The sequence below is a fragment of the Sceloporus occidentalis genome, unplaced genomic scaffold (assembly GCF_023333645.1).
Source record: "Sceloporus occidentalis isolate IW3139 unplaced genomic scaffold, rSceOcc1.0.p SCAF_3, whole genome shotgun sequence".
NCBI lineage: Eukaryota > Metazoa > Chordata > Lepidosauria > Squamata > Phrynosomatidae > Sceloporus > Sceloporus occidentalis.
Window position 1 is genome coordinate 30,497,247 of NW_028316983.1, and position 24,575 is coordinate 30,521,821.

Consider the following 24,575-nt stretch of genomic DNA (forward strand, 5'->3'; position numbering starts at 1 on the left):
GTGAAGTGAAGAACACTCAGAAATTCAGGAGACTGTGCATTGGGAGACAGCTCTTGTAGCATCTAAAGAAGACTCTGAATGAAAGATGGATTACAGGACTTGGACATAATATTGGAAGGAATCTTGGGATGCCACCTTCATGGCCATGTGATATATAATGATGGGTCTAGCAGGAAGGGTAGGGCAGGGCAGGTGATAAACATAGGGTGGCTTAGAGAAGGAAAGAAACTAGAAGAGAAGATGTGCTGAAGAATGAACATTTTCTGTTTCCACTCCCAGTTTCCCCCCATGTTTACCTTTCAGACACAATGGGGTTTGTTGTTCTAAAAGAAGAATGTGGATACAAACAAATGCTTCTGTGTTATATGCATGATCCTAAAATGACTTGTCTCAATTAACCCTTTTAATAGAATATATGCAGCTGCTGGAATTGTAGAGACACATGTACAATGTCTCTGTTTGTAGGAACGACGTTAAAGGGTGCATCTGCAGTACAGAAATAATGTAGTTTGACACTGCTTTAGCAGCCCTGGATCAATGCTGTGGAATTCTGGGAATTGTGATTTTGTGATATGTTTAGCCTTCTCTGTTAGAGAGCTCTGGTGCCTCAACAAACTACACTTCCCAGAATTCCATAGCATTGAGTGATGGCAGTTAAAGTGATGTCAACCCAGATCATTTCTGCAGTGCAGATGCAGCCTAAGTTTTTTCTTGAAGGAAACACCAAGTGATTTTAGCCATTTCCTTCCTTCCACAAGAAAGTCTTTGTAAACTATGCAGATTTTGAAGCCTGTTCACACTTTGGGATTAATATTGTATGAAATGCACACTTGGTTGTTTTGCACAAAAAGCAGCATTTTATGCATAGAACGAAGCATTTTTGAAAAAGAAATGCTATTTAACTGCCCTGGCTCAATGCTAGAGAATTCTGTGAACTTTAGTTTTGTGAGACATTGAGCCTTCTTTGTCAGAAATAGCTCTGGTGCCACAACAACAGTTCCTAGGATCTCCTAAGCACTGAGCCAGGGCAGTTAAAGTGATCTCAAACCAGATTATTTCTGCTGTGTGTTTTGGACCTCAGACACTGATGTACCATTTAGTTAGGTTTACCCCATCTCTGATGTTGGACTGAGCTGAATTCTAGGGTCAGAAAATAATGACTGATAGAACTGCATCTCTTCATCAGGGCCAAGGCTTCACAGTGGAACAGAACAAGTATGATCTAGTAAATCTGTTACTTTATGCCATAAAAATAGTTACCTTTATCATAAGAAGCTTTTATCAGAATCTGTCGGGCTTTTTTTTTAAAAAAAAAATTCCCCCTCCTCTTCCTCATCAGGGACATAATATTTTTGTGTGCAAGCAAGATTTCACCACCCACAGCCCATGCAAATTCAAGCTGATGATAATCATCTTTAGTGTCAGATAATGTAGAAACTTCCAAAGAAAAAACAGAAAGTATCATAAAATACTGCATCTTACTGAAAGACCTGTCAGGGAAACCTCTTAAAGCTAACATTTCCTCATGTGCTTTTGCAGCAGTTATATAGAATAACTGTGCAATAATGTCTGTGGGTTGCATTAAAAATGTATAGATTAATTGTAATATCCATTAATCCTGACACCTTTAATCTTTAGTAGCATGCTCAGCATAGGTTACAACACTCCTAGATCCATCAGAAGAGATAGTGAAAATATGTACCACACTTTTGCTTCAGACTCACTGACCTTCTCTAATATATCTCATTTCTATCAATTTAACTGGCATTATTGCTTTATCTACAAAATATGTGGAATTGTTTGGGGATGATGCAGAAAATTCTTTGCTAAAGATTCCTAACAGAGGTCATAGGACTCCAATGAAGATGGAATGGCCATTAAATCTCTGATAAATGTCCAGCAAAGAATCAAAGAAACAGAGAAGGCTGACACTTTCACAGGTGAATGATGCTGATGCTTCTCATTCTAAAGGTGTCAGTAAAAAAGAATAAATGTGAGTCAATTATTAAATTAATTATTCAGAAGAGAAATTATGAACAATAGACAAAACAAACTGAAACAACTACAACTAAAACACTAAAGGCCACAAAGAATTAACCCTAAAGGCCAGAGCTTGAAGCCAGTTTCTTTCTGAACATATAGCAACTAAACCAATTCTTGATTGCTTTTCTGGTGGGCTGGTTTGAGGAGCTGTCCCCTGCTGTTTGGAAGGAGGCTTCTTTTCCAAGTGATGTATTATTTTCTCCAGAAGTAAAACTCTGTGTGTGTGTGTGATTTTTCATTAACAATGAGTACTTCTTGCACTTACTGTAGTGAAGAGAAAAGAGATTTAAAAGTTCACATAACCTAGTGTGTTGCTTGTAGCACAGAACCTGGTAGTTGTTGCAGAAGTCTTAGAAATTGAGGAAGAGATGAATGAAAAATGAAAACAAATTTCACCCCCAATGAAAAAGAAAAATGATGAAAAATAGAGAGAAAATCAAAATGTTCTAGGCAGGCATTCAGGGAGAAATTGATCACACATCAAAATCACACACCGAAATCTGGAATTCAAAAGTAGGAAAGAATAGAGACAAATATGGTTGGAGAACTTGACCTAGGATCTAGAAATGAAGCAAGAGACCAGCTTACAAAATTTTGTGAAACCATCAGTTTCTTTGTTACAGAGGAACTCTTCAGACAAAGAAATAGGTGACTGTGTAAAAACAAGCCCAGGATTGGACTGACAGCCCATTTACTGCTAATATCAAACATCACAACAGCTGAAATCCAACAATAAATCAACCATAGTGCCCAGATACAATCTGAAGAACATCACTGTAGAATTTAAAGACTGTGCATCAAACACATAGTCACAATGTCTTAATTATGCTTTAACTCCTCATCCGACTCTTGAAACCCACTTGAAAAGCCAGTCAGCCATCCAGAGCGATGGAGGTCTGTGCCACTGCTGAGCAGAGCACTTCAGGATGACAAAACCAGCCTCCTCCTGCCAGTGAGTGATTCTGCAAGGGGACCCATTGTAACTCTTCATTGCAGTGTCTCTTAGTGGCAACAACAAGCTGGAGAGACTCCAACGCCATTGCAGAGAGCAAGCCTGGCTAGCTGAGGAAAGGAGACTATTGAACAGAAGAGTGGATGGTGCAGCAATAATATCCCTATTCTGCCTGGCCACATTCCTTTAACTACACAATTGTTGTTGTTGATATCCTGCCTTTTTTTCCAGTATAAGGACTTAGTAAACTGTGGGATGGGGCACCTGGTGAGGGAGAAGGAATCCTGATAGAGCCCTGCAACTTCACCCCTCCCCCGGGTCCCCTCCCCAGGGCTGCGCCTGTTGCTCCACAAAGAACCCAGGCAGACAAAAGCTGGGATAAATCAGCTCCCCAACTTCATCCAACCTGTGATGCAAACTAGGTCAGTATCTTCCTCCAAGTTTGGGGGGGGGGGGGGAACTGACCAACCTGGCATTAAGCAGCAGCATGTTTAACCCAGGGGGCCTATTGCAAAACCAATCCTTACTATGTAACTTATGGGACAGTCTGGGAGCAACCAACACACTGTAGCTTCCCCCTCCCCACTGAAAAATAACCAGCATCCATTTGGATTCAGAAGCATGCTTGGGAGAAAAAAAGCAAGGCTGTTGATGTTCTTCGGCTTTGCAGCACTGGTGGCTTCTGCTAGAGCATTGGCTAACTGATGCAAAACTCTGACAGAATTGACAATTTCAATTAATTTGTTCTGATGTCATCTATTTTTTTTATAACTTTATTGTATAAAATCCAAAGTTTTACAGTTATTAACATACTAATACACATTATGCAAATATAAACAAAATAAAAATCTACTTCCTAAACTGTGGTTATGAACGTGTTATTTTCCTGATTTGCTACTACCTCTTATAAAGATCTTTCACTATTATACAGAGAGTGCTTGATTACTTTTCCTATCCTGTTCCAAAAATACTTATTATATGCTTGTTATTATTTCTATGTTCTCAATCCCGTCAACATTTTTTAATTAGACAGAAACTAATATTAATACAATTAAGAGCCTGATTCCATTGATCTATTTATTTTATACATCTATATTTCCTTTCTCCCCTTTAAGCTAATTACCTTTAGTCATTATTAACTTGTTAAAGCTATCCCTCTATTCTCTCCTCCTTCTACTTTTATATACTCCAACCAAGGTCCCCATTCTATATAGAACCTTTGTAGCAACTGCAATTTCATCATACAGGACATCTTTTCCATAGCAAATATATCATACATTTTCAATTTCCAATCCTCTAATTGCGGTACTTCTTTCCTTTTCCAGCCCTTCGCATAAATTATTCTAGCAGCAATTATTGCAAAAAAATAAAAAATAAATAAAAATAGTTTTCTCACCTTCTTTTTCTTTCATCTTCTATGATATTTAACAAATACATCTTTGGGCACATACTAACCTTTATCTTGAACATCTTTCTCATTTCATTATGTATCTGTTTCCAAATTTCTTTGCAACCTCACAGTTCCACCAAATATGCAAATATGTTCCTACTTCTTTCCCACATTTCCAGCAAATAGGATTGACATTTCTAAACATTTTAGATAATCTATATGGCGTTAGATACCACCAGTACATTGATTTGTATAAATTTTCTCTCAACTCCATGCTGCTTGTGTATTTAATCCTGGTTTTCCAAATTTTTTCCCATTGTTCCATTTCTATTGTTTGTTTTCAATCTTTTGCCCATTTGACCATGAAATCTTTTACCGTCTCTTCTTCCAATTCCCATTTTGTAATTAAGTTATAAAGTTTTGAAATTCTTTTCTTCTCCCCATTTTTAATAATATTTTCAAATTCTTGGTCTCCAGGTCCAATCCCACTTAATTTATTATCCATTTTAAATCTTTCTACTAATTGCCTGTAAGAAAACCAATTACAATTTATTCCTTCCCTAATCAATTCTTCTTGTGTTTTTAATATAATTTTATCCTTTATCTTCTTTAGAACATCTGAGTATTTGATCCAATTGTTAGCTCTATATTCCTCTCTTCTAACCAGGGCTTCCGCTGGCTATACCCAAAGAGGTAATTTACTACACCATTTCCATCTATTTTTAGTCCAAATTCTAAATAATGATTTACGGATTAAATGGTTGTTAAAATTTCTATCCAATCTTACTTTATCTTAAAAAAGATATGCATGAAGCCCATACCTTAATTCATAATTCTCCAACGCTAATGATGTCATCTATTGACTGTTGCTATTCAACACAAAAAAGGTCTATTGATTGGACATTGGCAGCAAGGAAGAGCAGTAGCAGACCCAGGAACATGTACAGACACATTGCAGTGGGACCCCAACACAGGAATTTTACATATGATGACAATTTCTAAGACTAGATCAGCACTGAATGTGTCTCCTTCAAATTCAACCTCTCAGCAAACCTCCATGGCTCAGGATAAATGAGTCATTATTCCTGTGTTAAGCTTCATACATCAAGGTGTAACTATGGTGGGGTACAAATCACCAGAAAAAGGTGCTGGGGAGGTGCCTCTCCTTGCTCCGCAGCAGCACCGCAGCAATCAAACTGTGCAACGCTGCTGCACAGCAAGAAAGGAACACTTGAAAGCGGCTCCTTTTTGCGGTGTACTTGTGCCGTGCCAAAGGGTCAGGAATGGCACAATTATGTGCCAGTGGCACAGCTCCGTATGGATGCTGCGCTGCTTGCATGTCATCGCTGTGCGCACCATCTGGATGGTGCTGCACAGCTGCGGTATGCCCATGACGTGCTAGGGTGCGGGGCGTGTGCACGCCCCACCCTTGAGCAACCTTAGCATGTCATGGATGCACCGCAAAGGGCCGTCTGTCCAGGGCCTAAATCACTCCCTTCTGGGCTTTCTCAATTTGCTGCCTGCATAAATTCTGTGAGCGAAAGAATTTTGCTTATTTTTAATTTGTAGTCGAAGGCTTTCATGGCCAGCATTCATGGTTTTTTGTGCGTTTTTCGGGCTATGTGGCCATGTTCTAGAAGATTTTCTTCCTGATATTTCACCAGCATCTGTGGTTGGCATTTTCTGAAGATGCCAGCCACAGATGCTGGTGAAATGTCAGGAAGAAAATCTTCTAGAACATGGTCACATAGCCTGAAAAATGCACAAAAACCCACTTTGCTTATTTTTGTTTCCATAGATGAAGAAGCCAAGAAATAAAAGATAATGATACCCTTAAACTCAGATATAATACTGAACCTCAGCTGGTCATGATGTTCACTGACTGTCATAAAGGCTGCAAATGCTTTCAAGACAGAAGGATTCTCAAAATACCACATTTTAAAATGAGCAAGCCATAAGGAGCCCTTTTGCAACCAATCTCAAGTTCTGTGCACTTGAGGTGCCTACACAAAATGATCATGGAATAATATTTATACTTCTTGTAACTTTCTAAGTGGTTTATTAAAGCCTCATGTAATTTTCCCTTCGGTGCACTAATGTTACATTTTGTTATCCTATGGTAGCTGGCAGGAACTAGACTTCTGCTAGACTAAACTAGAAACATTTGCTGAACAGTTCTAAAAAATGAAATCTAGAAGTTTATCGCATGGGGCATAAACCGTTCCCCAGCGCGTTCTAACGGGGATGAGCGTGGGTGCGCATGGAGCGCGATGGGCACCGGATGGGGCCCAAAACGCGACTTTATCGCACGGGGGAACGCCGCCGCCGCCACGCATTCCCATTGCGTCCCAATTCTGTTCCAGAGGGCGCCATTTCTGGGGACTGTTTCAAAGCGTCCCCCCCATCCGGTGCCCATCGCGCTCCATGCGCGCCCACGCTCGTCCCCGTTAGAACGCGCTGGGGAACGGTTTATGCCCCATGCAATAAACTTCCTAGTATACAGTGTTTAAATCTATTAAACAAACACTAGTGCTTCTCCTACAGTATTATGGGAAACATTTGCTGAGGTTCTTGAGAATACTCTGCTTAAAAGCCCTATCCCCCCACAGAGATTCCAGTACTCCAGGGGAGATGCAATGCCTGTTAAATTAGCAATGAAATGTATTTTTGAACTTGTTCTCTCAGTCCAGGAGAGTGGAAATCCAGAAAAACAAGAAACTTGGCATTCTTCCCAGAAGATGCTGCTGGTGCGCCTCCTTCCATAGGTGCATTGAAAAGAGCATAAATTCCCACCTTGGCCATTGCAAGACCCCACTGCTAAGAGCTGCTAAGAGCACCATGGGTTCAACCAGCATTTTCTTTCTCATAGGTTTCTTCACTCTGTGTGTACAGTTGCCACTATTCTGCCATGCCTCACGTGTGCCACCCCCAGAAAAAGGTAAGTGCCAAGAGCAATACATTTTAGCTAAACTCTGATGTGAGCAGAAGAATAATGCTGCCAACAGTTTTTGCTGGGTGAGGCTAAGATATGGGCATCAAGGACTCAGCTTCTTTCTTTCTTTAGCTATGAAGAACACTGTTATTGGGGTGGGGAGTGGGGTGGAGTCATATCTAGAAGTGCTTCCATTTGCTGCTGTTTTGAGTTTTCCGACTCGTGTGTTTGATCTATAAGGTTTCATATTTCAGTCTTTAATTCCTTTGGAACATTGTGATGTTGAAGATGCAAGGTATAAATGAAGCAAACACAAAATGATTTAAACAACGGTAACTAATAAATGTACTTATTGAAACCAAGAATTAAAATCTAATCTGAGAAATATTGGCTTCCTTAACTCATTGAAGAGATGCTCTCTGGAAGCAGCAGCTAGAAGACAGCGATTCTTTCTATTGTTCAGTATGTCCCGCTTGCCCATTCCCACTCAAGAGACTGGTTGCTTTTCTTTTGGATTAAGTTTAGGTTTTTAGAAAGTGTTCGAAGGCAGCCCCACAGACAATAAATTAGAGTGGTCTATCTGAGAAACTGTTTAGAAGGCATTAGAACTATGCCCAGTTTCTACACTGCTGTTTGAATTTGCCAAGTATTACCTTTTCTAGTATAGTAATTATTTGTTTTCCAAGAGAATGGTGATTGTCAATCTGAGACTTATTCTTCTACACTATTCCCCCCCCCCGCCCCGAATAAAAATCAGATCCACATCTTTTTGAAATGAGGGGGCATATATTTCCTCTTTTCTAAAATGAACAGTAAGGCAATTTGCATTGATATGAAATAATTCTTGCACATACAGTAGTAGTAACTAATGAAAAAGTGAAGACCTACAGTGTCACACAGAACTGCTTGTTGAGGGTAGCATTATAGTGATAGAGTTTCTAGTTGAGTGACACTCTCTTAGGGGTCATTCCCACTATAAAAAGAATCGAATCATTGATTGAATTAAATGACCTTCGTTCCCATTTGAAACCGGTTCCTGTCGCAATGTGATTGAATCTGTCATGATGAAGGGAGGCAAAGGCAAAAGAACTGTTTTTTTCAGACACCAGCTTAAAAGAGGTTCTTTTGGGGAAAAAACACGATTCCAAAGAGTGTTGAGCATTGGGAACCACAGACTGGAATCACAGCATTCTGGAGGGGAGGGACTAATGGCAGAGGTTTATCATCCTTCCTCATTTTTTTTGGAGATGTCATTCCTCCATGCCCTCCCCCCCCCAGTGCGAGTGACTTTTGGTTCCTTTTAAATAATAATAATAATAATAATAATAATAATAATAATAATAATAATAATAAGTGAAGTGAAAGAATGGTTTAGCAACTACTTACAAAGGTGCTGAACCACTTTATCTCTTCATCAATTAATTTTATTTACAAAAAAAAAAAGAACATGAAGAGGAGGAGGAAGAGGAGGGACCTGGGGAGCCTTGCAAAGAGAGGGCTTGTAAGAAGGAGGACAGGGCATCTTTTCTTTTCTTTTCTTTTTGGAAATAAAATTAATTGATGAAGCAGTAGAGTGGTTTAGCACCTTTGCAAGTAGTTGTTAAACCATTCTGTCACTTCATCAGTTTATTTTATTTTATATTTTAAAAAAGGAATAAAAAATCACAGAGTTCCATCCAGGGTTCAAATCTTCGCTGAGCAACCCACCTCCCTTGGGCAAGTCACATTCTCTCAGCCTCAGACCCAACCGGGGAAGGAGCCAAGGCAAGCACGGAAGGGGCCATGGGCAGGCCGGTGGGAGGGAGCACAGAGGCCAGGAGAGGGGCCAAGGCCAGACTGGGGAGCAAGTGCCAACACATGGGAATGAAGGTCCGTGCCAAAAAACAGCGATTCCAAAAGGTCCCCATTCATATGTGGACGAGGGACCTTTTGGAATCGATTTGACATAGTGGAGCAGAGCCTGATCGAGATTTGGATCTTTCAGTAAGTGGGAATGAGGCCTTAGTATGAAGGAGTTGGTAATTTGAGAACCTGCCTTAAGGCTGTGCAGTGCTGCACAGGAAGATCTTGAAGGCTTCTTAGGATAAAATGTGGACCATAAAACACTGGAAGCGTAGCAACTTCTTACTATGCTAGCTTCAGGTGGTAGTAGCATGAGATTCTGAAAAAATCAGCAAGGGAACAAATGAATGGCAAGAGAAATGATGAAAAACAAACAAGCGAACACGAAACAAAATGAAGCAATTGCAACAGAAGAGACCTAACCTAAAGGTCTAAAGGCCATAATATAGCCTGAAGGCAGCAGCGTTAATATTTGCACAAAAAGGGACTTTAAAATTGCAGATTTTTCTAACATTACAGGTACTGCAGTTGAAAACCAAGATAGGAGCACATAATAGATATGGCTCTTAGTTTTACAAGGTCAGTTATACCCAGCATTTCTGGGTTTTGTGGTACAGGTACAGTGTGCTTATCCTAAACTACATTTGGATCACCAAAGTCTGTATTTCTGTTCCAGTTTGGGATCAGAGATGTCTGCAACAGTTTTTTGGATGAAATTGTAACACTGGAATAGGAATCCTCAGTGTCTTTTAAATCTTAAAGCTGAATATTGAACTGACTTAGATCCATTATCCTTGTCATTAAAACTGTCCCCCCCCCTCCTCTCCAACAAGTGGAACCTGAGGTTTGTCCATACAATATAGGAGCAGTTGGAAATCTTGTTAAAAATGTTGGGCCAAATAAAGATTCATTTGCTAATGCTCTGCCAAGTCTGCTTTCTTTTCATTTTCACAATGGTATTCTCAACTTTCTTTTATTTCTTGGCAGCTATTTCTTAAATCAACATTCCTTCCTGCCCCAGGGTCCCTGTGAGTGTCATTAAAAGCATTTTCTTCTTGTTGTTTTTTCAAGTGAAGCCTGGGGTTTGTCCACGCAACGATGCCATCTGTCATGGAGGAACTGTTGGAAATCAGTGCAATGGAGATGATCACTGCCCAGGATCACTGAAATGCTGCCCAGGGCCCTGTGGAAAAGCCTGTTTTGTTCCCCAGGGAGGTACTGTGTTCCACTCTTCCCTCTTTGGGGTGATCTTGGATTATAGGGTTATTGCAGAAAAGTTGGTGTTTTTACAAACAGAAAAAATGTCTCTTCCTAAAGCTAATCAGGAAATGCCCCAACCATCTCATGTTGATCTCTATTAGTCATCCAATAGGTGTTAAATACTAAGCAGGAATGAAATTACGTTAATAGTACTAATGTGCACGTTTTCCAATCTTAAAGGCAATAAGCACAGCTCAATTCTGTGCATGTCTACACAGGAGTAAGTACAATCACATCCCAGGATGTGAATCATGGTGCATTTCTGTACAACACCTTCAAGTTGCTTTTTGTCACTCACTGAAACTTTCTGGCAGATGGAGACTCCCACAGATTCAAGGTTCTGTTTTTGCTCTACAAGGGGAAAGGTCAGGCAGCTTGCTCTAAAGTTCATCACATGTACATTACATCCTCCTATCTCCATAAACATCTAGATCTTCTTTGTTCTGTTTAGCACATCTCTGAGCAATGAGATTTCCATGGCACCTGTGCCTATGCAGAGATCAGTTTCCTTGGAAAGAGATCAGTGGAGAGAGCAATCTTTTTAAGGAAGACAAGTACCTGACCATGTTTCCAGAGCCATCAAAACAAACTCCGGCAGGAACTAAGGGCTTCATTAACATCTTGTAATTGTACCCCAAACTATCAGTTAAGAATCACAGAGCTCTAAAAGGAAGCTGAAACTTCAGAAACCCCAGAAATCTCACTCGACAAAGAATGGAGCTGAACAAAAGAAAACCAAATATAGGAGTTTAGAGAGAGAGAAGGAGGAAGTAGACATATTGAAGAGCCAACATGATGTAGTGGTTTGAGTGTTGACCTAGGACTCCATGGCTGCATCGGGACTGCAAAAATAATACAGTTGACACTATTTTATCTGCCATGGCTCTATCCTATGGAATCCTGAGATTTGTAGTTTGTTGTGACACCAGAGCTCTCTGATAGAAAGGGCTAAATATCTCACAAAACTACACATCCCAGAATTCCATAGCATTGAGCAATAGCAATTAAAGCAGTGCAGCGTTCCTGCTGCCACTGCCACTCATCTCCTTAGTGGACTGTGGCACCCTGAAGAGATGAGCATGGTGAATGTGTGTGGAGTACCCAGGCCCCCATGTTTCCCCGAAGAGACTGCAGCAGCGGGGTGTGTGGAGTGTGGGTAGAGCCCTGAGTGCTCCATGTTCCTGCTGTCTCTGCCTCTGCCACCACTGTCTTCAGAGATGTCACCTGGTGCTGTCCACCTTCCTTCCCCGGCCCTGGTGACATCCCTGACCATGCACAAAAAACTTGTAGCAATCTATCAATCTTGGCTTCTTCTAACAAGCAGCAAGAACCACAACTTAAAGAATTCTGAAGTTAGTTTTCTAACATTTGGGAATTAAAAAAAATCACTATGCTATTTTTAAAATTTAAGAAGTGAAATGGACAGAATCAAACCAATCACAAAATTAAATGACTTACACTATAATAACTTAAGCTTAGCTAACTGAAAATCAATTTATAGACAACCTGATCCTTCTGATGAAGCGTTGTTAATTACAGGCAAAGCTCAGAATGTTTAAACATTAGCTTTGAAATATACGTTTAAAAATATAGAGTGAAAACATGAATTAGACAGATCTAAAAATGCAATATAAAGACACTGTCCAAAGCATTGGGAAGCAAAAACAAATAAAACATTTGCTTACAGTATCCTGAATAGCTGTACAAATAATGAATGTTCAGCTGTTGACTGTTTGATAAAAGCATGGGGGACCATCATATCCTCAGTGAAAGTGAGTTCTATAAATGAGGCAACCCCACTGAGGACAGTTAGGTCAGTGTGACTTGTTGTCATTTTAATGTGGTTACCTCACATCTCAGTTCACATCCCAAGAATATCAAACATTGGGGGAGGCGTTTAAAGGACTGCAGAATATTTTTCCTTCTGTTAAGGAAAGGCTAGGGCTGCATCTGTACAGCAGTTTGCACCACTTAAATTGTCATGGGTCAATGCTATGGAATTCTGGGAACTGTAGTTTTGTGAGACATTTACCCTTCTCTGTTAGAGAGCTCTGCTGCACCATCAAACTACAAATCTCAGAATTCCACAGCACTGACCCATGGCAGTTAAAGCAGTGTCAGACTGAATTATTTCTGCAGTGCAGATGCAGCCTAGCTAAATAAAGAAGTTGGTTTCTGCCAAGCATCAGGTAGTAAAATCTACAAGTCTAATTTCTGCAGCATGTGGGCTTTGCCCACATTCCTGCACTGTCTCATTTCTGTTGTACTTAAACAAAACAAAACATTACAAAACAAAACAAAACACCTATTACCTTGAATTCATTACAGTGAAAGCTGGTGCCTGTCCAGTACAATACATAGTATGCCGAATGCTCGCCCCTGATGGCTGCAAAAAAGACGAGGAGTGTACGGGGAAAAACCGATGTTGTGAGGGTTTTTGTGGGAAAGAATGCCGAGCACCAGAGCAAGGTATTGTGTCTACTGTTAACATATAATGCTTCACTTCACTTTGCCTTTCTATGGCGGGTTATAGACCGCCATTTCGGACTTCCTCAGGACGTCCCATTTTAAAAAGAGGGTGTCTCTTCTAGACGCCCCTTTCCCTATCACGGACTCAGTCCGTGACAAATGGCAACAGCCGTTCCACACGGCCGCCACCATGTTTACGTCTTGGACGCATAGCGTCCAGATGGGTCACGGCGGTTATGATGTCGCGGGTGCGCCATGGGTGCCTCACGACGTCATAACGGCGCTGCAGGAAGAAGCTCCATTTTGGAGCTTCTTTTTTGCTCCGCGAGGGAGTCGCGCGGTTTGTATGCTGTGACTCCCTCGCAGAGCAAAGAGCAGCAGCGGTTTGTAACGCCTCCCAATTCCTCAACATCTTTGACATTTTTAGTTGTGTAACTATTGCTAGTACACTTTTCTTGTATGCTGGGGTTAGGGTCACAGGATTCCTGTGAATGTGGGAATACTGAAAAATAACAAAAACACTTATGTTTTTACTTGAGAGAACACTTGTCTAGGAATCTCTAGGTACTTCAGTGCAACTCTGTGGTTGACATCTGCCAGACTTTGACCATAGAATTGCACTGGAGGAGCTACAGTGGAATGTTCTTTCTAGGAATCTCTCTAGGTCCTTCAGTGCAACTTTTGATTAAAGTTGGCCATAGAGTTGTGCTGGAGGCCTCAGATATTCCTAGAGAGCACATATTAATAAAATCCATGAATAAGAAAATCAACAAAAGTCAAAGCTGCAAATGTGGAGGGATGAGTGTATACACATCACAATTCTGTGTATGCGTAATGAAAACAACATAATGGTAATTTAGAAAGATGACCTTCAGTTAACTTCCAGATGTATATTTTTGCCACAGGTAAATGCCTCTGGTTGGAGGGGTGCCTGCTATTTCTTTTCACAGTGTAAGATTTCTGAATGCTTTGCTTTCACATTTTTTCTCTCTTTTCTACCACCTCATAAAGTTTCAATGACATGTGTCATGTTTCCTTTCCTTTCCATGATTTCCTTTCCCTAGCAAACAAAAACATTCTTATTTAAGCAAGCTTTTCGTGCTTAAGCAGGCAAAGTTTTCAATATTGATGTATATTTAATCCGTTTTTAACTTTTATATGATTTTCAATCAGTTTTATAATGTTTTATTGTGGTGTTTTTAAATTGGTTTTAAACTTTTTATAAATGTTTTTAATTTGTTCTTATGGGAGCCACCTTAGGTCCCATCCTGAGGGAAAGGTGGCATATAAATAAATCATATAATATAATACTATGCTTTTCTCATATTGTCCAGGTGTATGCCTTGTAAGTATGTATGAGTTGTGTTGCATGGTAGGGCCTAGTATATATATGATCTGAGTTGTATGTCAGGGCAACCATTACCAAATCCATTCCAAGACTGCATATTCTCCAGTCCAGGATCCCCAAAGTCAGTTGCTTGAGCTGAAGACACACTTGGCATTCTCTCTTTGCCTTCTGAAGAGAGTACTTAACTGGTTCTTCCAATAAGGAAAGTGCAGACCACTAAGGCCTAATGTAACCTCATATTGCAGGGGCCAACGTTACAGTTATCTGTTCTGTTCTATGCCTTAAGAGGTCTCTGAAGCTGAAGCAAAATGCAGTACCAGCTTCCTCACTAGGACCAGACTCTAACACAATGTTTTATCATATGGAAACGGCAGGTTTTGTAATTAAGTTTTAGACATTTGGTTGTTGAAGGACTCTTTCACTGAATATGTATTGTGTTTATGTACTCTGTGCTATAGATAAACCTAAAGTCTGCCCTGGAGAGGTTTTTAAATGCCCCAAGCTTGCAGACTATGAGTGTAATAATGATTCTGAATGCAAAGGAACCAAGAAATGCTGCTTCTCAAAGTGTGCCTTGCGCTGTATGGATCCACGCTAAGGTATGTGGAAAATGATGTTGTTACTGTTTGCCTGGGTATTCAATTGAACACATAAACCATGTCACTTATAATTCATGGAAGATAATTTGGTGATGATTGTTCCCTGTTTTAAACCCCCTCCTCCACAATGCTGGATTATCGGCTACTGGATTCTTTCTTTCTGTGTTTTTTCCCCCCACTTGCATGCCTTAGTTTGGTTTTCCAACTCATAGGAAAAGCCAGTGATAAGTTGTTTACTGCCTTAGCGCCTCCTTATCATTAGAAATTGTGTTTAGCCACTCTCTGTATCCATGTCCAGAGGAGGATGACCAAAATGATGAATGGTCTGGAAGCCATGCCCTATGAATAGTGGCTTAGGGAACTGGTCATGTTTAGTCTGGAGAAGAGGAAGTTAAAAAGTGATATGGTAGCCATGTTTAAATATTTGAAGGGATGTCTTATTGTGGATGGAGCAAGCTTGTTTTCTGGATCTCCAGAGACTAGAACATAGAGCAATGGATTCAAACAACAGGAAAAGAGATTTCACCTCAACATTAGAAAGAACTTCCTGATAGTAAGAGCTATTTGAGTAACGGTGTGGTGTGTGATGGAGTCTCCTTCTTCGGTGGTTTTCAAACAGAGGCTGGATGGCCATCGGTCGGGGATGCTTTGATTGTGTCTTCCTACATGGCAGGGGGTTGGACTGGATGGCCCTTGTGGTCTCTTCCAGCTTTATGATTCTATGATTTCTATGATTATGATTTCACCAGTGATAAATGTAATATTTTCCCTCAAACTTTAGCAACTGTTTCTTTGAAAGTGTTTGTGCATTTGTCAAACAGTGCCAAAGAACTTTAAAAATTCCAACAGGCATAACCGTTTGTGCTCACCCTAAAGGCTGGATGGATGAGAGAGTTCATTTATTTATTACTGTATTTATACCCCGCTATTCAACCACAAAGGCTCTAAGAGAGGCTTACAATTAATTAATTAGATATTTCCCTGCCCTCAGGCTTACAATCCAAAAAAACATGACACAAAAGGAAAAGGGAATGGCAATGGGGAAGGGGCTTAAGTCCAGCAGTTCTTTTCTTGTTGCTGGGGGACCAGTGCATCCAGTACAGATTACATTCTTGCCTCTAATAAGGGGATTTTTCCCTTTTTTAAAAATAAGAGTAATATAGTACTTACATTGATGCATTGAATAAGTCGACTCAGGTTTTTGGGGTCGATATTTTGACTAAAATTTCTAGACTTATACATGTAGTCTACAGAAGAACAAAAGAAAACTCTGAGCGATATTCTCACTAGTCCAATGATTGTTGGTCTCATTGTTCTAGCTTTCATTGGTTCTAGAATTTAATAACTGTAGATAGAAGTGGGCCTTGAATTGTTATTGATGGAGAGAGTCACCATATTTATTTATTTATTTATTTTCACACCTTTTTCCCAATCAGAGGTGAATGCAGTTCACAATTTGAACTAAAATACATTTTAAACAATGGATAGTACGAAAGTTAAAAGACAATTAAACAAACATTCACATTTAAATATTATTTTTAGACAGTTTTTGTAAGGCAAATAAAATATATAAATGATGAAGATAAAAGTAGAAATACACACTCCAGATTAAAAGACATTCTGCAACAGACAGTTAACAGTCAAATGCCTGAGTATGATCCTGCTAGCAGAAAGAGTGTTGCGCGGTGAGGTTGGGGCGCAACCTAGCTTCTTATGGGAGGGAATGCCACAGTCTGGGAGCAGCTACCAAGAAGGCTCTCTCTTATGTCCTCTTCTAACATTCCTGTGATGGTGGTGAGACCAAAGGAAAGCCCCCCACTGAGGATCTTAAAACTTGGGCAGGTACATATTGGACAGTACGGTTTTTCAGAAAGTCTGGACTCAAGCAGTACAGAGCTTCATAGGTCATAAATAGCACTTTGATTTGTGCCCAGACACGAACCCAGAACTACTGAAGCTTCTTCAACAGAGATCAATCAGCAGTCTGGTAGCAGCATTTTGGACCTGTTGCAATTTCTAAACATGTTCCAAAGACAGCCCTACGGAGAGTGCACTATGGTAAATCAAATAAGATGATGATGATGATGATGATGATGATGATGATGATGATGATGATGATGATATTTTCCCACCTCTCCCTGCAGATCAATGCGGGATTACATCAATAAAATAATACAGTACAGGTATAAAATACAATCAATAAAATACTGACATTATTATTAGTTAAATAAAATAGGTAAAACAACTAGAACATCTAAAACATCTAGAAAATATACATCATATGTAATCAAGACATGTGTCATTGTGGCCAAATCAGACATTACAAGGAATGGGTTCAGCTGGTGCACTGGCTTTAATTGTCCAAACATACCTCTGGCCAAAACCCTGGCCACCTCAGCCTGGAGGCTTAAGGCTGAGTCCAAGAGTGCAACCAAGCTACGAATCTAAGACATCAGGGGGAATGTAACCCCATCTAAACAGCCTGTGGAGTTTATCCCATTAACAAATAAGCCTGCTTACCTCTTCCAGCTTGAATTCAGGATCAGGGATTATTATTATTATGTTTATTTTTATTTTTATGTTTATTTATATCCTGCATTCCTCCCAGTACTGTATATATATATTGAGTTCCATACTTCTTATCCATCACACATTATATTTCTTATTATAACACATCTTTATAAACAGTACAAAATATATGATTCAGTTCCCAACTATGAAATTTGGTTCCTTTTTTGTCTATCAGATAAGTTCTGTGGATTCTGATGAACAGCTGAGATTTTTTTCCAGTTCCCTGAAAAACCACTATAAACCACTATGTTGAATGATTGCAACATTGCTCTGACATTATATGGTTCATGAGAAGAGACCCTAGTTTATGAAAGTGAGCCAGCAGCTCATGACAGAAACTGACTTTTCAGTCAGGAAAAACATCTTCTCCTTTGTCACTACTTTAATGATCCCTTTTTCTGCCTCCAGGACCAACTCCTTTTTGGCCTTGAGAGAGGAACATCTTCAGCAGTGATCGTATCCAAGATATCCAGTAGCATCCAAGATGTCCTTGCAGGAGACTCTTCAGGCTTCCCATTGCTAGAAGATACTCTGATAAAGCAATCAATAAATTTGCTTGTACTACAGCTTTACCATTTGGTGCTAGTCTATCTTCTTTAGCAGCTAATACTGTGTAATGATGTGGGAAAGCCAAAGAATGAAGGGAAATGCTTGAATGAAGATATGTACCATCTTTGGGACCAATAGAGTCTTAAGCAATGAGTTCCAGGTGTAGCACCAATGTGACTAGATGAATTTCAGAAATGATCATAGACAGTTGAAGTGTGACAATAATGATTGTTTATTCAGAATATTGCTGGCACTATAATAGGGTTATTGTTGTTATGTGTCTTCAAGTCATTTTTGACTTATGGTGACACTAAGGTAAACTGATTATGGGGTTTCTGGGCAAGATTTGTTCTTTGCCTTCCTCTGATGCTGAAAGAGTGTGACCTGCCCAAGGTCATCCAGTGGGTTTCCATGGCTGCGCAGGGATTCGAACACTGGTTTTTCAGTATCTTAGTCCAATACTCAGACCACTACAGCACACCAAGGCATACTGGAAATGAAAATCCTAATCTCATAAGAACACAAGAACCAAACTGAATAAGAAAAATAGTCCGGCATTCTGTCCACATACACAACTGCCAAACAGATGCCTATCTCACTTGTAATACTCAAGTATAAACTGGTTGCATCCATTCAGAATACAAAATATACCTGATTCAAGCTGTGACAACCTGTGACAAGATAAAAGGCAAGAAAACTTCCTTTAAAACTATTACCACACACACACACACATCTCCAAAGTGATACCTGGCCACACTCATTTGGTAGGCCATATTCTCAACTTGGTTTCAACTTTGGCCATTTAGTGGCTGAGAAGGAGAAGAGAGAAGATGGAAGTGCCCAAGCAGAAGCCAGCTTTATTTCTGCAATCAGCAAAAGGAAGCTCATGTTATCATTCCTGAAATCTGGAAAATCCCAGGAAGTCCAGAAGAATGCTTTCTTGCAGCCAGTTACTGTCTGGCCACCACCCTTTTTTCCTGGCCACTGACTGACCATGGGGGTGGGGTGTCCAAAATGAAATCGGGTAAGCTGAGCATGCAAAGAGAGAGGAGGACTACAACTAACTGCAAGATGTTCTTTATCCTAAATCAAGCTCATGACATTTATCATTTTGAGATCTGTAAAAATGGTGAGATATTGCATAGAAAAGGAATGTTGCATAGCATTTGACCCATATAAACTTGTCTATTCCCCCCAAGTCTCTGAGGATAGGGAAATACTTCATTCTACACTCAAGTGTGTCCTGAGTTTAGATTTCATGGGATTTGTTCATCCTATGATTTCATTAGGTGATGATGCATAGACAAATCCATACATAATGTTAATCAAAAGTGAGCTATGTATCCAACTCAATATTGAGAAGAATAATAAGTCTATTATTGAATAAGATTATCCTGAGATCTGTGGGGCAAGAAGCCAATGTACTGGATTTTAGATGTGGGCATAGATTTTTGCAACTTTAATTTCTAGTTTGAATATGAAATGACCGATATCTGACTTCTACAGTGTCCTGCTAGCATTTTAATACAAGCTCATCCTGCAAAGAATGCAGGACAACATCCTCATCCACTTGATTTGCACACCATCCCTATTAGATATGTTAGGCAGAGAAAAAGTGACTGGATCAAAGCTTCATGAAGGAACCGTTCCAGATCCCCCCCCCCCCCCCCTAGTCTTAACTGAAGTTTGGGAAAGTTTTTCTATTGGACTGCATCTCCCATGATTCCCCAGCTAGTGCCATACAGGGTCAGGGACTATGGGACCTGTAGTCCAAGACATATTTTTCCAAAGCTCTGGTCTGTAACCAAAGTGCCGCATCAGGTCGGAACACCAGTGGTATGCTCTGAGAAGTTTCTTCAACTATTTTGTTGAGGAGAATTTTATGCTATGCAGCATAAAGAGAAAGCTGTGGTCCTGATCTGGAAGTATTAAAAGAATGCCTATGACTCTAAAAAAAAACCTAATCACCATGGCATTGATCACCATTTTAATATCAAGTAGGCTCTTGAAAGTGGGAAGTTGGAATTCAGCTATTAGTTGGCACGCATTGACAAGCAGATCACAGGATGCATTTATTCCAGAAGATTCCTGGGGGTGAAAACATTGGAGGGATTTAGGAAACTCTGGGCATGTCTACATGAGCCAAATAAAAACAGTGTCATCAACTAGTGGGAGCTGTAGTGTGTCAAGTTTATTTTCCAGCCTATACATTTAGGTTTTACCTTATTTCATCCTATTGATTCCACCTGCATGTGGCTGCCCTGTGAACCTGGATGGTGCAACTGATGTGCCCTGAGGTCTATCTCTGTTCAGTGGTTCTAGTGCCCATGATATTAATAATGTACTGTATTTGAAATGAGAGCAAAGAAATAACAGGACACAGTAATCAGAAGAACCACATAAACTGCTGCATAAACAAAGTTTACTTTTTCTTGAAGCCAGTAGAGGGAGTGAATGAGTTGTTTTTCAAGACACATTTTCTTTCGCAGTCCATCAGAAAATTAATTTACTCTGAAAAAAAGAAAAGACTTGTCATAATTGAACCACTTTAGTAAACTCTCACACAAAGTCTAGATTTAGTTCATACTCATATTCATACTTTTGGCTTCTGATTTTATTGGTTTTCAGATTTGATTAGATAAAAGTACAGGGCAGATTGGTTTGCATGAAATGTTTCAAATACTTTTGTGAAGATGTGTGCATGTATGTGCCTTCAAGTCACCTGCTGATTTATTGAATCATAGGATAGTCTTAGGCAAGGGATACTTAGAGGTGGTTTTGCCAGTTCCTTCCTCTGAAATATAGTCTACAACAGCTGATTGGCGGTCTCCCATCCAAGTACTAACTAGGGCTGATCCTGCTTACCTTCTAAGATTAAATGGGCTGTTTTGGACCTTGCAATTTATGCATACTGAAAAGCTGTGAATATATCCTCAGTATCATATGTATAGGCCTAACCACATAGCACAGTTCTGCCCCCACCAGCCAATGTGATGGAATTATTTTGCCAAACTCTCAACATAAAATCCTGTTCTTTGATATGGTGTCTCTCTGTGTGTCAGTGTGTTCACATGCATTGCAACCTATCTTGGCCTCATCCATTGCCAACTGTTTATCATCCATAGATCTCCCAAAGGATTCCCGAGCCAACACTCAGAAAGGTCATAGAATTTCCTCTTAAGGGAAGTTTATCAGTTTTCTATTCAATTTACCTTTATACAGGATCCACACAACGTTGAGCACAGGCATTATAGCAGCATTTCTGTGGTTTGGGGCACTGAAAGTCACGTTCACACTCATTTGGTTCAGCCCGGATGCATTTAATATAGTCAGGGGGGCAGCGTCCAAATCTCACTGTAACAGAGAATGACCATATCTATGCAGAAATAGATTTGTAATGTCCACTATATTCTTATCCTTATTCTATTAAGGCTCACAGAGCTCTTTAAAAAAACAGTCTAGAAACTCTGGGAGTTATTACTGGCAGGATCATCATCATCATCATCATCATCATCATCATCATCATTATCATCATCATTTTATTCATTTATACTTTATCTTTTCCCCAGTACTGGAGAAATATTCAAGGTAACTTACAAAACCTAAAAAAAAAAATACGGCTAAAGGCTAGACTCTTGTTGGTCAATTATGAATGCTTAATCTACAGTAATGCATGTGCAACTGCTATGTATTCACAATCCAATAAGGGAACATAAACTGACAAAAGAAATTCAAACTAAATATAAGATGTATGAAAAAAGAATTCAAGGAGCATACTGCTCAACAGAAAGTTCTTGCAATATATTAAAATCAGGAAATGAGCCAGGAAGGATTTAGATCATTAGTAGAAACCTGAGAGCCAGCATAGTGTATTTGAATGTTGGACTACAACTCTGGAGAACAGAGTTTGAATCTTCAATCAGGCATGGAAGCCCACTGAGTGACCTTAGGCAAATCACACTTTCTCAGCCTCAGTGGAAGGTATGGGCAAAATCTCCCTGAGCAAATCCTGCCAAGAAACCCCCATGATAGGTTCACCTTAGATCACCATAAGTCCAAAATGGCCTGAAGGCACATAGCAACAAAGCAGTCACCTACATACACACAGAACTCTCTAGAAGGGGATTTTAAAAAAAACTGAACACATGTACAGACAGTACTATGCAAAGGACTGGAAAGCAGCCAAAGTAAGTAATTTTAAAAGCAGGATTTTAAGGCCAGTTAAGTTAATGTCTGTTTTGGGTAATTTGATAACAGACATACTATAGCTGTCAAGTATATAAAACAATAAGTTTTGTTGAAGAACAATCAGTTGGTTCTACTAAGATAAACATTTGCCTAGCTGAGGTTTTTAATATATAATCATATCAGGGAGTGCTTTGTGTGTTTTGGTTCTATGTTTTGTATGTTTTTGTGATTTTATACTTTTTTTTAGCTAGTTGGTTTTATTTGTCTTTAAATTTTTTGTTGTAAAATCTTTAGATGGTTTTATTTGTGAGCTGCCTTGGGTCCCTCTCTGGGAGAAAGGTGACATAGAAATGAAATAAATAAATAACCAGGTTGTATTCCTTTTTCTGGAGGGGGGGATATATGCAACTAAAGTCTAAGGAAGACCAGTGTCATTGGGCAAACGTATAATTATTTACATGTTTGTTCAATTTATATCCCACTTTTTCTCCAGTGATTTCAAGGCAGTAGGCATGGCTCGCCTCCTTCCCATTTTATCTTCCTTACAACCCTGCAAGTGCATGTGAGAGTGACTGGCTCAAGGGCACCCCGTGAAATGCATGTCTCAGTTCGATCTGGATCCTCCAGTCCAACACTTTCATCATTATACCATACTGGAACACTGTCTTTTTCTGTAGGTCATTTCATCTAAGAGCAATATGAAGCAGTTTCTGCTGTGACAACATGAGAAGAACTGAGATGAAGCCTACCAAAGACCAGAGCTTAGAAAAGGGCCATTTTAGACTATGGGACCTTATCACAAGGGAGGCAAAGTGCCCAAATCCTGTGGATAAAGTGGATTTAAATCCTGAGAAAAACCTGCAAAAGTGGGATAGTTTTCAGACACATCCAGCTAATGGAGCATTAACCCGACATTAACCGTGCAGTAATTGGGCAAAATTGGCTACTTTTTACTTTTGGGATTTCTATAAAAATAAAAAACGGTTGATTTTTGCCCACTTTCTGCATGCGTTAAAATCATGTTAATGCTCAATTTGCGCAATGTTGTCTGAAAATAATCCTGCTTTTACAGGATTTTCCCAGATTTAAACCCTGTTTTTAAACCCTTTCCCTTGTGATAAACTCCTTAGGCTCCCAGAATTCCTCCAAATCATCCCTTTCCTGCAGTTTCCCTCCAAGAAGCTGGGACTCAGTGGCATATTGTCTCTAAGAGGAGAGGTTCTGTTGATTAATAATAACCAGTAATTAAACTATTTTCATAAATGTGTATAATTATAATGAACAACCATCAACACATCTTGTGAAACTGATTTGCATTTTCCACCAACAGTTTTAAATACTACTTTGCATGATTTTTATCAATACAAAGGAAGTTACTAAGGGTAACTTAGTGAAATGGGCCTTAGTGGAAAGGGGCATTAGATTTACATCGACATCCATCTACTACAAAATCACCCCCCCCCCTTTTCTTCTTCTTCATTTTCCTCCTACTACTTCTTGATCTTCCCAGTACCTTTTTCTGGGTCCATGCAGCGCATTGCACAACAAAAAATACAACATTTCTGTTTTCCTTTGCAAGAATAATCATTTTTGCATGTATTTGGTTGAGGACCACTACACCGACAACGATCTACTGGACAGATACCAGGTTTACCTGCAATAAGAAAAGTTGATACCACCAAAGTGCAAATATAACTGATTATGAATTAATTATTTACCACCAATTCATTACAAATTTCTAAGAACAATGTGATTTTTTTATTGCTAAACTCCAATGAGTTTTTTTTTAAATTAGCATTTCTCATTACAGTACTTTGATACATTACATGTCATTTGTAGTAATTTAAAATTAATCTGTACATCATCTGGACTCTGTCATTCCACCTAGAAACCACAACTGGTAATATTAGAGTGAAGAGGCTCCATTGTTCATTTAAGTATTTCAGTATTCCTCATCCTGCTTTTATTCGTTGAATTGTGACTGCATTTATCCTCCCCCCCCCCCCCCCCCCGCCTTGAGAATCTGTTCAAGATGCAGAAGCTGGACCTGCCTTTTAACTGCTGCCCAGGACCTTTAAGGGAAATGAAAATGGAGAAAGTCACATTTTGTACTTACCTGAAGTCTCTTGTAACATAGCAGGTTGCAGCTCTACCCAAAGTATGAAGATGCTCACAAGGAGAAAGCTCATAAGTGTCTTCATGGCCACCTCTTACTTTGGCTTTCAGTCTTTACAAGAAGCTAGAATTTAAGCCCTCAGCCAGTGGAGAAATGGGGATGGGGAAGATCCTGGTGCCCTATTTCTCAACACAAAACCACAATGGATTTGCTTAATTGCAGTGATACTGTGATAGGCTTGTTAGGTATGAAAGTATTTCCGCCCAAGGTGGAAACAGGAGAGTTTATTACTTAATACTAGCATCCACCAACTGCC

The 24,575-nt window shown here is 39.6% G+C and overlaps 2 protein-coding genes across 2 annotated transcripts; one reads left to right on the top strand and one right to left on the bottom strand.

Annotated features, from left to right (window-relative positions):
• Positions 1-7,223: 7,223 nt before the first annotated feature.
• On the top strand, positions 7,224-14,834 carry LOC149315716 (uncharacterized). The gene is made up of 4 exons (XM_089513329.1): positions 7,224-7,323; positions 10,231-10,374; positions 12,748-12,888; positions 14,695-14,834. The coding sequence occupies exons 1-4, from the start codon at positions 7,224-7,226 to the stop codon at positions 14,832-14,834; spliced, it is 525 nt and encodes a 174-aa protein (XP_089369455.1).
• Positions 14,835-21,163: 6,329 nt separating this feature from the next.
• Positions 21,164-24,344, bottom strand: WFDC5 (WAP four-disulfide core domain 5). Its single transcript, XM_089513330.1, is given in 3 exon segments — positions 21,164-21,309; positions 23,657-23,797; positions 24,260-24,344. Coding segments are annotated over 3 exon segments (372 nt in total).
• Positions 24,345-24,575: the final 231 nt, after the last annotated feature.

What these genes read in the sequence shown, in the direction of transcription:
- LOC149315716 (XM_089513329.1), top strand. Translation starts at nt 7,224, where the DNA reads ATGGGTTCAACCAGCATTTTCTTTCTCATAGGTTTCTTCACTCTGTGT. An exon ending in TGTGCCACCCCCAGAAAAAG is followed by an intron (nt 7,324 to 10,230) that starts GTAAGTGCCAAG and finishes TGTTTTTTCAAG; the next exon opens with TGAAGCCTGGGGTTTGTCCA. An exon ending in CTGTTTTGTTCCCCAGGGAG is followed by an intron (nt 10,375 to 12,747) that starts GTACTGTGTTCC and finishes AATTCATTACAG; the next exon opens with TGAAAGCTGGTGCCTGTCCA.